Source organism: Cupressus sempervirens, chromosome 9 (genome assembly GCF_028749045.1).
Source record: "Cupressus sempervirens isolate cs-2001-9-10 chromosome 9, ASM2874904v1, whole genome shotgun sequence".
Taxonomy (NCBI): domain Eukaryota; kingdom Viridiplantae; phylum Streptophyta; class Pinopsida; order Cupressales; family Cupressaceae; genus Cupressus; species Cupressus sempervirens.
This window is the reverse complement of record NC_143126.1, coordinates 212,820,857-212,836,529: the sequence shown is the minus strand read 5'-3', so window position 1 is coordinate 212,836,529 and position 15,673 is coordinate 212,820,857. Positions and strand designations below refer to the sequence as shown.

The window sequence follows — 15,673 nt, the reverse complement described above, 5'->3', positions numbered from 1 at the left end:
TAAGAAGTTAAAAGAGTCTCTTAATACCAATGTGGAAATAAAGAAGTTTGTCATAGAAAAATTTCGTATTGCCATATGGACTAATAACATGGGTAAAAAAAAAAAAAGCTCACTACATCAAAGTGTTCAACCTAATTCGAGAACAAGGTGATAAGGCTTACCTAGGGGCAACTATTAAAGGGAAAGCTAGGCTGTTAGCAACATAATTGAGGATGGGATCTCATCATCTCAGATGTGAGTGAGGCAGGTGGAAAAGGCCCAAAGTGCATTTTGTATGAGACAAATGCGGCTGAGACTGAATGGCACTTTCTCATTGAGTACACAATGTAGGATGACATCTGAGTTTAGTACATAATCATCTTGAAGGCTAACAACACACGACTTATTTGAGGAGGATAAGATCAACAAGACTCGTCAAGATCCATAGCAAGAGGTCAGACATGGAAAAGAATATGGAGTTAGCTCAAGGCCGCGAGTCCGTGGTCTCCTAGAGTGTTCAGTCTCATGTATATCATTAAAATCTTCAATCATTTTTGTGCGCAATTTGTTTGGACACTAGGCCAGGTGGACATTCACACGACACACTAACATCCCACAGCATCCTAGCATTCAAATATTTGATTTGAGCATTTCGACACTTGTCACTTGCCCAGGTTAGTAGGTATGACTCCGAATATTCCAAATCAGATTGTCAAATTCTTTTACCCTTCTCGTAGCACTTTTTATTCCATTTGCTCTTTGGAGTTCCTCTTGCATTCTCTTGGTTTCTACAATGTTATTTTGCTTCCTCTTTCTTTCTACAACAATGTCTAGTTTGCTGTAGTTGTTTTCTTAGCTCTTGGCTTTCTCAAACATATCTGGTAATATCTTTCTCTATCTCTTGTACCTTGGACTATCTTGGGATTTATCACATCCCCTATCTATTAAATCATTTACTATTTATCTATTTGGCTGTTGTGGAGGTGGAAACACCAGTATAGGATCTTGATTGAGGAAAGTCTTTAAACAGCCCCAAACATTTTTCCCCTTTTGTATGTGTGTGGGTCTATTGGAAGAACTTGATTGTTGAAAGGTTTGGTTATATTAGTTTATGTCATTTCTTTTCATTTTTATTATGTTGTATTTGTTGCTATATTTCTGATTTGGGTTTTGTAGGCTGTCTAAAGGACAGAGTTTACTTCACATTTTTATTATTCTCTACTGTGGTCCTATAGGACTGTAGTGTGCTATGTTGGCATCCTTGGCCAAGATGCTTAGATTTTGACAGAAAACTCTCTCGCCTGCACTTTCCATTTCTCTTATGGGAGTCTTCTCTTTCTTTATCTATAATTAGATATCTCAACTAGTTTTACCAGTTGGAGATATCTTAATGTATGTTGTGGAACTTTCTCTCAAAGGAACCTATTTTTCTTTCTGTAGGATCAGATTATCTTAGCTAGTTTGACTAGTTGGAGATTTCTGAATGTATATTGTGAAACTTGCTGTCAAAGGAACATAGTCTCGTTCTGTAGGATCAGATTTACACCATTACACCCAATATGATAATATCATCAAATTACCTAAATCTTAACTATCAACTAGAGTATTGCATAGGCGACTTGTCCAAGAAACAAATATATAACGCTTGGCTTCCTAATCAACCTTAGGATCTAAGAGGCATTCTAAAACTCTTCAGAACAAATTTGTGTGGCCAAAACTCAAGTTTATTGCCATTTTGGTTTATTTGAAATGTATATAGAAGGTTCATATTCAATCAGAAGCAAAATATATATTAATAATAATTACATCTTCTAGCACACTATTATTATCATCTTTCAAGAGTCAACAATGGAAGAGCACAGACATCTCCTAAATGTATCATCATTTACTTTACTAAGCTTTTGAAATAAGCTACTATCCTCGGTCATATGATGATTGCAACAACCAAAATCTGTAATAACTTTGTTTGGATGTTTACGCACAAAAATATGAAAGCATGAGCTACAAGTACATTATTATAATTAATTAAATATTAAACTGTTGTTACTATGATTAAGACCTTGAGTTGTTTGATCTCCTTTATAATATCCTTCATTTTCTTCTTATAGTAGATATTTTTTAACATGTCAATATTACTCATAGAGTAATTGCTGGTGACAACCATTGTATTATAAGAGTTCTTATTTTTGTCATTGCTATTTTTGTGGTTTTCTCTTTGACATGTTTACTAGTTATGTCCTAAATTTTTGCTTGCTCTTTCATTTCCTAAAATGAGCATGCTGCTTTAAATCAATCACACCCATGATCCTGTTATTGTGGGTTTTTTGTTTAACAGCTAATTAAGAACCATGCCATCAAATGACAGTCTTGCCATCTTGTCTCATAACAGCCTTGGTAGAGAAGAGTGTGGAGATAATCATACACTACAGCCTTAAGAACAATCTCATTACATTCTTTTTCTACTTCTTGCGATTTGCTAGAATTCAAACAAATGATGCTTTACACAAGAATAGTAGTCATTGATGCCAATAAATGATAATGGTTCAAGTGTAGATAGCTTATGATTCAGTTAGTAATTAGATTTTCTGAATAGCCTGCCTTTTCAATGCATTGAAGATATTTTTACATTTTTTTTCCGACTCCAATTCATGAAAACATAACTCAAATTCAACATGGCTTAATATAATATCCCAGGCCTTTTCAATCCCATCATACAAATCATCCTTGTAATCCTTCACTTGATCTTCAGTATGATTTCAATGGAAAAATATCCCCCAACAAATTAACTATAGTGGAATTGCTAGAACCATCTATATCTTGACAGATATCAAGACCACAAAAAGTCTCTTCAACAAGCAACAACATATAAATCAATGCTCAGAGCTGGACACTGACTTTCCAATGTGCTTCAAGGATGGGTGTAATGGAGTCCACATGCAAAAGTTATGACCTTTGGAAGGTGGTGTGCCCAAATAGCACCAATTGAATGGTCATATGACCTTTAAATATAAGTTTGTCTACAAACTAAATAAAATTATAGAAACCCCAAGACGGTAAAAATCAAACAAACATCTAGTCACATGTTGCAGAAGCCTGCAGAGCTTGTGCATTTCTGCACTCCCAAAAATTATAATATTGATTTTGGTTATGTGTCATATTTCCTGTTATTGTTTGTTTGTGTGTGTGTAATCTCCATGCTGGGCGCAATGCCTGTTTTCCTTCCAGCGCTCAACATTTAACAGATCATTTCTAGCATCATATAAACAATGGTATGTATGCCTTAGCCTCTGCATTGCATTATCTTTGTGGCAGACTGGGTGTGGAAATAATAGTCAATGATCTGATGTCATTTTCTTATCACTTGCTGGCAGTTTCCATTTTAAGCTACCACTTCCTGAAGATTGTGGGCCTTTAACAACATTTACTCCCATTTCATTTCACTGGTAGGTAAGGCTTCTTGACCAATATATCCTATCCATTTATTTGCTCATCCTCTTAGTGGTGTTTTCAGCAGTCATCCCTCTGACCAATCAGATCACCTTCTGGCAGGGTGCAGGATGGTGGCTAAAAACAGTCACTTACTCAATACACTGGCTGAGCTGTGACTTGATAGTTACTGTTTGTTGGCATGGGTGTCCTGAGTGCATATCCCGGGCATAGCCTCTGTCTGACCATATCTCCTACATCCGCTTGCTCCAGTTCATGGAATTGATGCTTGCAGTAATCTGTTTGCAATTACAATGGTAGTAACTCTTAAGGGTGCTCCTGACAGGAGTCCTGCGCTGGATGGGTTTAGGTTGTGAGTTGCTTTTTGCCCATTCTTTAGCGGTGGCTAATTGGATGCCATTCATGTTGGTTGATGGACTCGGGTTAATTCTCATGTTCGTGTTACATGTTCTCCAGGCCAGGCTTTATGCCTCTAGCTGAATGTGTGTTGATTCTTGGATTTTCTAAGTGCTGTTTGCTGGCTACAATGCCTGCCTGTGAAAAAATGTTGCTAGGCTACATCCCTGATTGTGAATGTTGAGGTTGAAACTTCTGAATCTTTTATAATGTTTGTTCCTTGGGCCGAGCGCGTGTACCAGGACAATAGAGGTTTTGGATTGAGATTCATTAAATATTGTTGATGTCATGATCTCTGATCTACTGTAATACCTTATTGCTGTTAATGGGAACTTTTGTGGAGCTTCTTGGACTGGTTGTCTGTTTTCAGGCCCCCAGCCTGTCTTCATTATTACGACATATGGCACACATGGGTCTCGTTGGCTAGATGTTGACTATATGGTGAATGGACTTGCTCTCACTAACAATGTATTAACTTGGACTTCTTTAGTTTATTGCATTATGCTTGAATGAACATGCATAAACAGAGAACAATTTGGTCAGTGATTCTCAGACAACCAAATTAACTCATTTTTAGGAGTTTTTGGAATTTCAAATTTCTCCATAAGGGCAGGATAACCCATCATGTGGCACTTATTGTATGGCACATATCACCAGAGTTAAACTTGCAGCTTCAAATGTAGATGACGTTCTAGAACCCCTAGGATTTGGCTAGTTGGGATGACCACTGTTATTCTCAAAATTTTCTGTGGTGTGGACCTTAGCCTTTCCACCAGCAGATCTGTTCCTCAGCAACTATTGTTGCTTGCACCACATCTTGCTCCACTGTGCTGCATGTCACATGCCACAAGTGCTTGCAAGCTCCAGGGGCCTAACAGTTGAAAGACTGAGGTGGCATATTGAGGGCCTAAATGATAATTATTTGTGATAGAAAGTGGGCTTAGAATTTTGTCACAAAATGTATTTGGATCTGATACACGCCACATCTGAATAGGAATCTCTCTAGAAATTCTAGATCTCCAATATGGACAAAATTTCAGATGAGAGAAGTTTTATAAATCTAATTCTTTAAACTCTTCTTCACACATTTCACTAGTCGAATTGCAATTTAGAAGTTATAATGTGTTCTTTGCTTTGAAAAATGCCATCTCTCTCTCTCTCTCTCTCTTTAATTTTTTATAAGAGCCTTCGGAGGAAACATAGTAAGTCGACATATGTTTTAATAACGACACTATTCCTGTCAATGCTATAGTAACAAGGGACCAGAACCTAGAGAGTTTTAAACCCCAAGCCATGATATTATGCCATATCATTTAAAGAGCAAAGACAATAAATGCCAATATGTAGAGGCTTCAGAACACATTAAATAGAAGAAAAACAGTTAACAGAATATAACATGGAATTAGAATGAATGAGTCTGTTGGCAAAATATAACTTGGAATTAGAATGAATGAGTGTGAGATACATGATGAAAAGTATTGCTTTTTATTTATACACTAGGGGTGCATATAACACAAGGGTAAGTTGATCAATAAAGGCATTAAGCCTAATATAATAATAAAATGTACATTACATGTGTAAGTCCCTTAGTACAATTAGGCTCACTAATACATGCAGGTACCATAAAATGAAAATAGCCAAACTTTGTACCACTAGGTAACACAATACAATGGGTCTTACATATTTTAACATAGATAGACCTGGTTTTCTGTTCACCTATCGAAATAGTGCACAATACTAGCTTGGTTTGTAAAGCCCCCTGATAGGAATAGTCATTCATTCTATTAGATTTAAGATATTTGAAAAAATTATTATCATTCATGCTTGTTTTATTACTATTCCAGTTCAATGTCAGAAGGAGTTGGTGTTATCCAAGTTGCCTGGATACCAACTTGCAATGGATTCCTCAAAGTTGATAGATCCAAGCACTTAAGCCTTTCTGGGGACGTTGCCTGCAAGGCGCTTGGGGTCACTGATCCCTACCTTATCTTGTGACAAAGATCCATTGCTTGGATTTATACAAGCCCCTCTTCAGTAACACTTCAGTCTTCCCTTCTTGGCCAAACAGTAATAGGACCTAGGACCTGAATATCTATCTATCTCTGTATATATATTAATAATATATGTATCTTTATTATATTAATTTATTATAAACATATGAAATCATAATTCTAAGTTTATTACTATTTCTGTATATGTAAGACCATATATTGTTTTTTACTCATAAGTTCATAACGGAATATAGATATAATATTCAGCAATCAGAATTACTCGCTGATTGCTTACCAGCCATGCATTTGATTTGCCAAAAAGGCCAACACCCACTGTTGATATGTATTTCTTTTGTATTCCTTCTGATTCTGAATACCAAATAAACAGATAATTAATAATTGTATTTATAATCTGCTATTCTTCCTTAGCTATTTGTTTATAAAGAATACCAACTATATTTTATTGTGATGATAATATTTCATACATTATCATTAATATATTAAATTGATTTATATTATTTATTTATTATATTATTTAATGATTACTTTATTATTTTAATGTTGCATTTATTATTTATTAATTCTTATTTCTGCAAGGGGACATGACAGTCTTGCCCTCCCCAAAACTGCTTGTCCTCAAGGTCTGTTATTAACTAACGTATTAAGGGTCTGCAAAATAGAGTCTTCTCTCAATTTCCTGACATCTCCAACCATCTCATAATGGCGCTAATAAATTTTTACTTGGTAGCATGTATTGAGTGTATATCTTTTTGGCTCATTCTTAGTTACTCTTATCATTCTAGCTTAATCAAAATTGTAGAAGCATCCATGGAACACATGTTTGAAAATATGAAATATATGAATGTATGAAGGCATGAAGCAAACACAAGGTATACACATAAATGCAGGAAGACACAACGCATACACAAAGAATACAATTTAATGCATGACATGAAACATACACAAAGTATGCACATGCTACACACATTGTTAAGTTCCTTGTTTCATTTTTTACCTTGCATGATGGCAGGATCACGCTTTGATACCACTTGTAATATCCCCATTGGGACCTTACTTAATTTTGTTGTTTTTCAGTTTTTCATGGATCGCTACAAATGTCCCAAGCATTGCCATCTAAGTTGCCGGTTCGGGTTTGGGGTTTGGGTTCATGGGTTCGAGCAAATTTATTTTTTCCCATTTGGGTTAGTGGGTAGGTTCGTGAGTGTGTGTGCGTGTGTGTGTGTGTATATATATATATATATGTATATACAAAAAAATAAGAGAAACCGGCGGGTCCTTTTGCATTCATCGTGGGTCATCCCAGGTTTGCTGTGGGTCCTCTTGGATTCGCCATGGGTCCTCCCAGGTTCTTTGTCAATCTGTTCGAGTTCACTGTGGGTCTAGACAAGATCCTTAATTTGGACTGTGGGTCCTCCCGAGTTCGCACTGATGTGAACCCGGGCGAACCCACAGTCCAAATTAAGGACTTTGTCCGGACTCGCAGTGAACCTAGGTGTGAACCTGGATCCATGCGAACCTGGACTTGGATCCAGGCAGGAGGGTCCGAACCTGGTAACTAAGACTGCCATCAATTTGGTATGTGTTTTCCAAATGGCAGTGACCTCTTGTATTTGTATGAGGAATAAACCAAGAGGAGACATGTCCCTTCATGGGACATGTCTATTCATTAATATAATGATAATCTTAATTTTAAATATATATGAATCATTATTAGATTAATTAATCTCATAGGTTTACCCTACTAAAGCTACCAAACATCAACACTCCCTCTTAGCTGGGGAGGATAAACACAAGACATATATTACACCATTGGTAATGTTAGGAAATCTTCACTTGGAAGTCGTGACTTCGTCATGATGTACACAAGGGGTAGGCCCATTAAAATCATAACGTATATTCATGAATCACAGTCCTCTTGACTGCTACAATTTATTGATCATTGGGGAACCCATCTCAACATGGTCTACTCCCTCTGAATCAATACAACCAAGATCATCGAAGGTTGACTGAACCATATCCTCTATCTGCTCCCTTTTTTCAAGGTCATCTCTAATGAAATGTTAGGCTCCATCTGAATCTCAATCTCCCTCTGAACATCAATTTTCTTTACCTTTGAAGAAGTGTCAAACTCCTCAAGATCTGATATCTATCTCCCTTTTCCTGCTATAACATTCTCGAAGGAAAAGATCAAGGCAAATAGCTCTAATATAGAATTTCAAATAAGAGAGACTACAATGAGTAATATATAAAGTATTTAAGCATAGCCAAATATTTATCTTCACAGGTTGCTCCAATGAATGTCTTTTGGTAATATACATCTCTAATGTCTTTTATGCATACTTGTCTCTTCATTAAACAAATTGTGCCAATTAATGTATATGTCCAATTAATAAATCAAACTTTGGAAATTACTCTTGAAGTGCTGTTATCAACATGATCATTTATTCATCGCCAATATGATGTGGATGACACACCATTAGTGTTTTCTTGGTAATAAAATATATATTTCTTATTACACTATGTAGGGTATCTTCCATAATATTAAGCACCTTTGGATGATTAGCAACCCACCTAAGGCCCGTCAAGGATTTTCTCCATACGGATGCATTGATATGTATTACCCTCATACTCTATTATTATTAATGAATTTGTCTTCTTATGTTGTTGCAGGAATCATTGTAAGTTTGGTGAAGTCAACTATCCACGTCACCTCTTCTAAATTCGTACATCTTCGCCCTACCATGTTCATGTGACAATGGGACCATTATAATCAATTATAATCAATTCATTCATACAACGAAGAAAAACAAATTCAAAATTGACTTTTCAACTTGATGTGAGATGCGTACTCCACCTCAACGCTCATCCACAACACATATGACAACATCATTTCTCCACTTGGTGACTTCTCTGTTTGCAACGTTCCTTACATGATGTAACAATGATTTTACTTGTAAGAAAAGTGGCATGGTTTTGTAGGCGGCACACAATAAATGACTTGACATTCTTATTACTTTGCTGATGCAGCTACCGTTCTTTCTTCTAAACTTTTTTGGATTGGCAGTATTCACATAGTCTTCTGATGGTGGCGGTATCCACTCAGATCCCTTCCTAGGTCTACACGTGACCCATCCTCCTGTCGATGGAAATATTTATCTACTGCTCCAAAGACACTTTTCTCAAAACTGCCAGTACGGAATGTTGGAGACAAGTGACACGTTCTATCAAACACCCTTTATACACGTCAGATATTTAATCTGCTAACACTGAAATTCCTGCTATGTTTTATTCAGACTGGTATACCGTCCACATAGGTTGGTGCCATACACTTTCACTTTGGACTTTATATGTATGTAAATCTATCTTTTTGATATTTCCACACGAACCTTCCTATTCGATAGGGTAATACTCAATAATATAACAGTACGTTGAAGTTGGGCAATATTGTTGATATATATGTTCCGTGGCATTCTATACTTGACATCGCATGTATGTATAGAGCTCATAAATATTGTCGATCATTGTGAACCAATATTAATGAGATTAATTAGAGACCACTTTGTTGTTGGCTACTTTTGATCTTTTTGACTTCTCATGTGATATCCCATCTGTTGGTGAAAGGTCAACAGAAAATGAAATCATAAACTCTGCCAGCCATTTCTGAACTCTTTCTGTGCCAATGCTCGTTAATCTCCAAATGTTTCTTAGATATTTAGTCCTTACATCAATTTGTACAACTTGTTATTCTTCATTTCCAATTTTGCCTCTTCTTTGTATCAAGTCAATTCCATGTCTGTACAAATCAACTGTCAAAACATAGAACTCATTCTTCCTCTATTTCCAATTTTGCCTCTTCTTCGTATCAAATCAATTCCATGTCTACAAATCAACTGTCAAAATGTAGTACTCATTTTCTGTAGTCAATGTTGGATAAGAATCACATCTTTTTGTTTAGAGTACATAGGCCGTCATCCTCCAGTAGTTTACGTCAATGGCTATATGTTTGTCGTCTCCACTCGCAACAATCCGATTCCTAATAATCTGCAGTTTAATAAGCTAACTTTCTTCGCTGGCTTTGATTGTGATTCTTGTCTCCAAATCTCACAAGCCCTGAGAAAACAACATTGCTCTAATAACATGTTTTTCATGGATCGCTGCAACTGTACTAAGCACTGCCATCAATTTGGTATGTTGTAATATCCCCGACAGGATATTTGCTTCTTTTTACACTCAAGACTTAAAATTTCAAAGGTTTGACATTTCGTCAAACAATTAGCAATCAAATGCTGATACTAGTAAATGGTTCTGATTTGAAGAACTACTAAAATTACCCCAACTGAGGTACAACAATCTGTCAAATGCCAACTTTATTTGCTAAATTAAACAACTTACAAATGCTATAGTTAATTAGATGCACCTGGCAAGAGAGGAATCGATACTGAAATATTGATTGAGACTTTGTTTTACAGTTGCTTCGACTCCATCCATAATTGTTCCTCAAATCATATATATATATATTCCCGTTCCTAAGATGAGACCATCAGGGTGGAAAGAAACAGATGTGTATCCATCCTCTAAGGAAGCATCACTAACCTGTTGTAGGCATGAACCAGTTGCAAGATCATAAAGCACCAGGGTTTGTCCATTGAAGCTGTGACAAAGTAATTATGTGTTGCATGAACAGTGACAGCATTGATCCTCAGCTGAATGGTCTTTCAAGGTATGCCGGCAATTGTAGCTTCCATCTTCATTTCCTTGACATATCCGAACAGTCTTATCTGCAGGAGATCATCACGTGGAACAATCCTTACACTGGTAACCTGGATATGACAAAGCAACCGTTTGCTGTACCCAGACATTGTGGAAAGAATATGGCCCGCCGAGGGGTCAAAAACAACAGCATTACCATCAGCACCACCAATTGCTATGAAATCCTCCAACGTTGAATCCAAGTCGGGTCGAGCTCTGCCAGTCCTCTTGGAAAAACGTTTGCCGTATATTGACCTCTGCCCACGTATCCCTCTGCGGATTTATAACAGCCAAGACGCGATGTGGCTCGATCACATCCCCCAAATCTCCATTTCGAGGGCTTGCGGAACAATGATCAGATCTGAACCCGCAGTTGTTTCACCGGCCCCATATCATGTGATCTTTACTGGTTTTTAGGACGAGACGGGAAGGTTGTTGAAGACGTCTATTTGCAAGGCTCAGAACCCTCAAATCCAATTTTAAAAAAAAAACTCCAAATATGAGATTGCCGCTGATGTGGTATTGCGATCTGGCTTGCCCAAAAGAACAGCTTCAGACTTCGGCCAAATGCTGCTGAAAGTTTGTCCGCTCCAGTCGCCTTACCTCTGTCTTCTCTTATTCACATCGTTGGCAGGTTAAGCAAGACAAATCGTCTTTGGATGCTAGACAACTCATGGTATTGCCGGCACTGGATGTAAGATGTTATAACTCACAATGATAATGCCGACTGTCCAAGGGAAATGGAATTTGGCCCAAACCTTATATGGAAGTGCTGGACTGTGACCTACGAATTTTAATCTGGTTCTCCAATGCTTCACGAGAATGATCTCAATGGTATACAACGACGCTTGCAAAAACTAAAAACTTCAAATACCAATCCTTCGAATTTGGCCTTAGGCCACAAATTCTGCCCCGATGAAATGACTGAATGTCACCTCCAATCTGCAATAATTCGGATGATATTTCACACCCTCAAAATTGCGTACCAATTGAGAGTTATCGTTCTCAATGGCCAACTGTGACAATGCACCCGTGATTGAATCACAACCTGAAAAATCAAGAGAGATAATCAACTGCCTGATTCGAACGGAGCCCCGGGGGTGCCTATTTATTCTTTTCCCTCCATCCTCTCCAGAGACTTCTAGAACTTTTTTGATCTTATCCCTCAAGTGACTTTATTAAATACTCCAAGTAACTTTATTAAATACAAGGTCATCTTTTAATATTTATTTATTTAATTAAAATAACTAATTAGTCGTCCTTGGACAACCATTAATTAAATTAATTAAATCGAACTGTCACCAGAAAATTGGGGACATGACATATGTGTTTTCCAAATGGCAGCGACCTCTTGTATTTGTATGAGGAATAAGCTAAGAGGGGACATGTCCCTTCATGGGACATGTTTATTCATTAATATAATCGATATAATGATTATATATATATGTATGTATGTATGTATGAATCATTATAATGATAGTTAATCTCACAAGTTTATCCTACTAAAGTTACTAAGCATCTACAAATTTATCCTAAATTTACCAATTTTATAATGTCCCCTGATAGGAATATTTATTCCTTCTATTGCTCACTTATTGCTTGCTAACCATGCATCTGATTTGCCAAAATGGCCAACACACACTGTTGATATGTATTTCTTTCGTATTCCTTCTGAATACCAAATAAATAATAATTTTCCTTCCTTTATGATAAGTAATAATTGTATTTATAATCTGCTAGTCTTCCACAGAATAACAGAGACGCTATATATTAAATAAGAAATGTCCTATCATGCTGAATGGGGTGAGAGAGATCTTATTTTTATATCTCTGAATTGAATGGATGGCATCCTTTGACAATTGATAAGACACTTCTCTTACTCCTCCATAACTATTAGTTTTCAAAGAATACCACCTGTGTTATATTATAATTATAATATTTTATACATTATCATTAATGTATTAATTCATTTATAATATTATTTAATGAGTACTTTATTCTTTTAATGCTGTATTTATTATTTATTAATTCTTAATTCTGCAAGGGGACATGACAGCCAAATAGTTCAGCCTTGGCAAAGCAGGAAAAAGCCTGGTAAGTCTGACTTATACAACACAATATTATTTATTAAACGTAATATCTATTATTAATCATAGCGAAACTCTCAAACTTGGCCTTAGGCCAGGTTTGCCAAAGTCACTTATTCCATTTTTTAATAATTGTTTTTATAATTTAGTTAATATTTACTGGCCATCCCAACCACATAACTTGGGGACATTATAGTCCTGTCACAAATTTCTTGTCCTTGAGCAATTTGCTCTTGTATACCAAGTGCCTTCTGCACCTGTGTACCCAAAATAGAAGTCAGGATTCCATATCAATTAGGGAATCACTTATCAATATGTTGCGCTTCTCTAATATCATCTCTCATCCAAACTCCATCAACGATCTCATCAGATTTGGAACAACGGAGTTTGAACATTTCTTGGCCCACTTCCGTGTGATAGGAGTGCAAAATCTTAAAGATTTCTATATAACCCTGTAATTCTTCTTCATGGCACTGAATGTCAAACAAACCAACCTTCTTTGCATCAGAACTAACTTTTTGCATTGTCTTGCATGGCTACTCATTCTTGTATACTGCAAATCATTATTATAAAATGCAATTATGTCCTTGCCTAAAGTTTGGGCTGGTGCAGCCTTTAGATTACTGTGTTCTGACCTTGACTAGTCCTCATCTCAAGATTCTGATTTTTCTTTCTGCTCCACTATCGCCACTTCTTTTTTGTCATCCTCTTGTGTTTATGTATTCTTTACCATATCAGGTTCCCTATTTTCTGCTTCTTACCATTCTTCCTCCTCTTGAGTGAGGGATTGAGACAAGGTCTCTTGCAATGGAGCACATTTATCTTTTGCTGTTCACATCAAATTCGCAAAAAGTGGAAAATATATTTTCTCTTGCACATCTTCAATCTTTTCAATAAGATCATTGCATATCTCATAACAAGAAATCACATGATCTAGTATGACTGGGTTTTGCTCCCTTTTGATTTGCCATTTTTCATTGTGAGCTCTTTCCTATTAGGTCTTCATATTTTGAAAAGGGGAGAGCTGGCTTCAGTCTTTCCAGCTAATGCCTTTATTCTTTGTAACTTTCAGCAGTTTTTGCAACTTGAGATTTATAGTACTTCACAATTGCAGTCTCTTCTCCGTCCTCTACCTAAAGCCTCATTCCATGATATCTCTTAAGGTGTGTGATAATCATTTGTCTCTTTAAACCAGTGATTGACAGGCTGGCAGGATTCCAGCTCTGATATCACCGACACAAACCCGAGCCCTGTATATTTTTGATACATATTTATTCAAAAATATTAATTGTTGCAGAGATTTCTTATCTGAACCCAAACCCCCTAACAAATTTAGCCAAACCCAAACTGGCAACTTAGGTTTTAAACTAGGTTGTTGGTTTGGGTTCAAATACAGGTTCGAGGAGCTAGTTCATCAGCGGGGCAAAATTTTGAAATGGGGTTTGGGTTTCTTAGTACAAAATTATAAATATATGCATGTGTGTGTGTGTGTGTATAAACAACAAAAATATCATAAACTTGTAATCATGATATATCACCAATAGATTTGAAATGAAATATAGTCAAATGTATTATTTACACTCTCTCTCTCTCTCTCTCTATATATATATATATATATATATCGAGTACTCTGGAATTTTGTCTCCTGGGACCTCCAAAGTAACCACAATTCTCCAAAACACCAGAATGTTTATAAGCTAACTAGTAGCTGAGGTAAATAAATATACTGTTAATGCAGGCAGAAAATCCTTCGAAAAATACATGAAATATTCCTTATATTTTCTGTGGCTGGCCAAAAAATACCACATGCTCTCTTCATTGTTTCAGACACTCAACAAATATTTTGGATGGCTTATAGTAGAAATGGCAGCTGGTGTAAATCTGCTTACACTAACCGAACCGAACCGAAACTGGAACCATATCTGACCATAAACCTGGCAAACCTTGCAACATAGGATTCAAATTTTAACATTTAGGATTCTAGTCCCAACTAAAATGTTTTGTTTTCAGATTCATCTCAATTAGATTTCATGACATCTTGCATTTTGGGGGCTTTTAGAGTTTTCCAATAGTTTGCATCAATATTTTGAATAATGCAAGTTTTCATTTTCTAATTTGAATTTTTAATTTTTTTAAGCTTTTGCTGAATAAATTTTCTGTTGAATTGATGCATTCAGCTACTACATTTCATTTATTGATTTTTTCTCTGAGCACAAAAGCTTTGTAAATATGCTTTATTATGAAGTTTCTAGTTATTGATTTGCAGTTCTTCTGATGTCTTTATCTTGCCCTTTGTTAACCCTTGCAGGCATCGAGGATTAGGGATGCATTTGAGGCTAATAGGCATGTGGTAAGATATCCTATATATTGTTGCTGTATAGCATATATAACCTTGACGGTTGGTGAGATTTTGTTTTTGCTTTTGACATTTAGTATACTGTCTTTCGTAAGGAAATACTCTTGTAATGATCACTTATGCTTTTCCAGCATTGAAATATGTAATGATTCTAATGAATGGTTAGTAAACTTGGTGATATGGCTCATTATGTAATCAATATGGTATTTATATCAACTTGCTGGAAGCTAATGAAACACAATTTTCAATGTTATCTTGAACTCGTTGGTACCTCTCTCCTTGTTCAACTTTGATCAGCTATAGAATTTTTTTTTGACCCATTTCAAAATATTTTATATATTTGAGCTCTGATTTTATCTTCAATAGCTAGCCAAAATGGTGTGACGAGGAACAAAGCCTGGAAATCTCAAATGACCAGTCTAGGTGCACTACCAACTAAATTATCGGCTCCTGGCTGGTTCAAGATTTCAATTTTAAACTGCCATAATGTCAGGATTTAAAATTTGTATGTCAATTTATAGTAGTTCTCCAGTATATTTGTTTAATACCTTCTTGAGCTGTTAGTCCTTTGCTGCTCAAGTATTGCATGATAAATTTTCCACAAGGTTAATATATTTATTTGTTAGCTTTTTAAAACCAAATTAATT

At 36.1% G+C, this 15,673-nt stretch overlaps 1 protein-coding gene across 1 annotated transcript in view; it reads left to right on the top strand.

Moving 5' to 3' along the window:
* The window catches only part of CIB22 (LYR family of Fe/S cluster biogenesis protein), an 81,691-nt gene that overhangs the window by 31,351 nt on the left and 34,667 nt on the right, over positions 1-15,673 (top strand). The window contains exon 2 of the mRNA XM_089799632.1: positions 14,979-15,020. Coding sequence (XP_089655758.1) covers positions 14,979-15,020 — 42 coding nt within the window. The remainder of the gene's footprint in view (positions 1-14,978; positions 15,021-15,673) is intronic.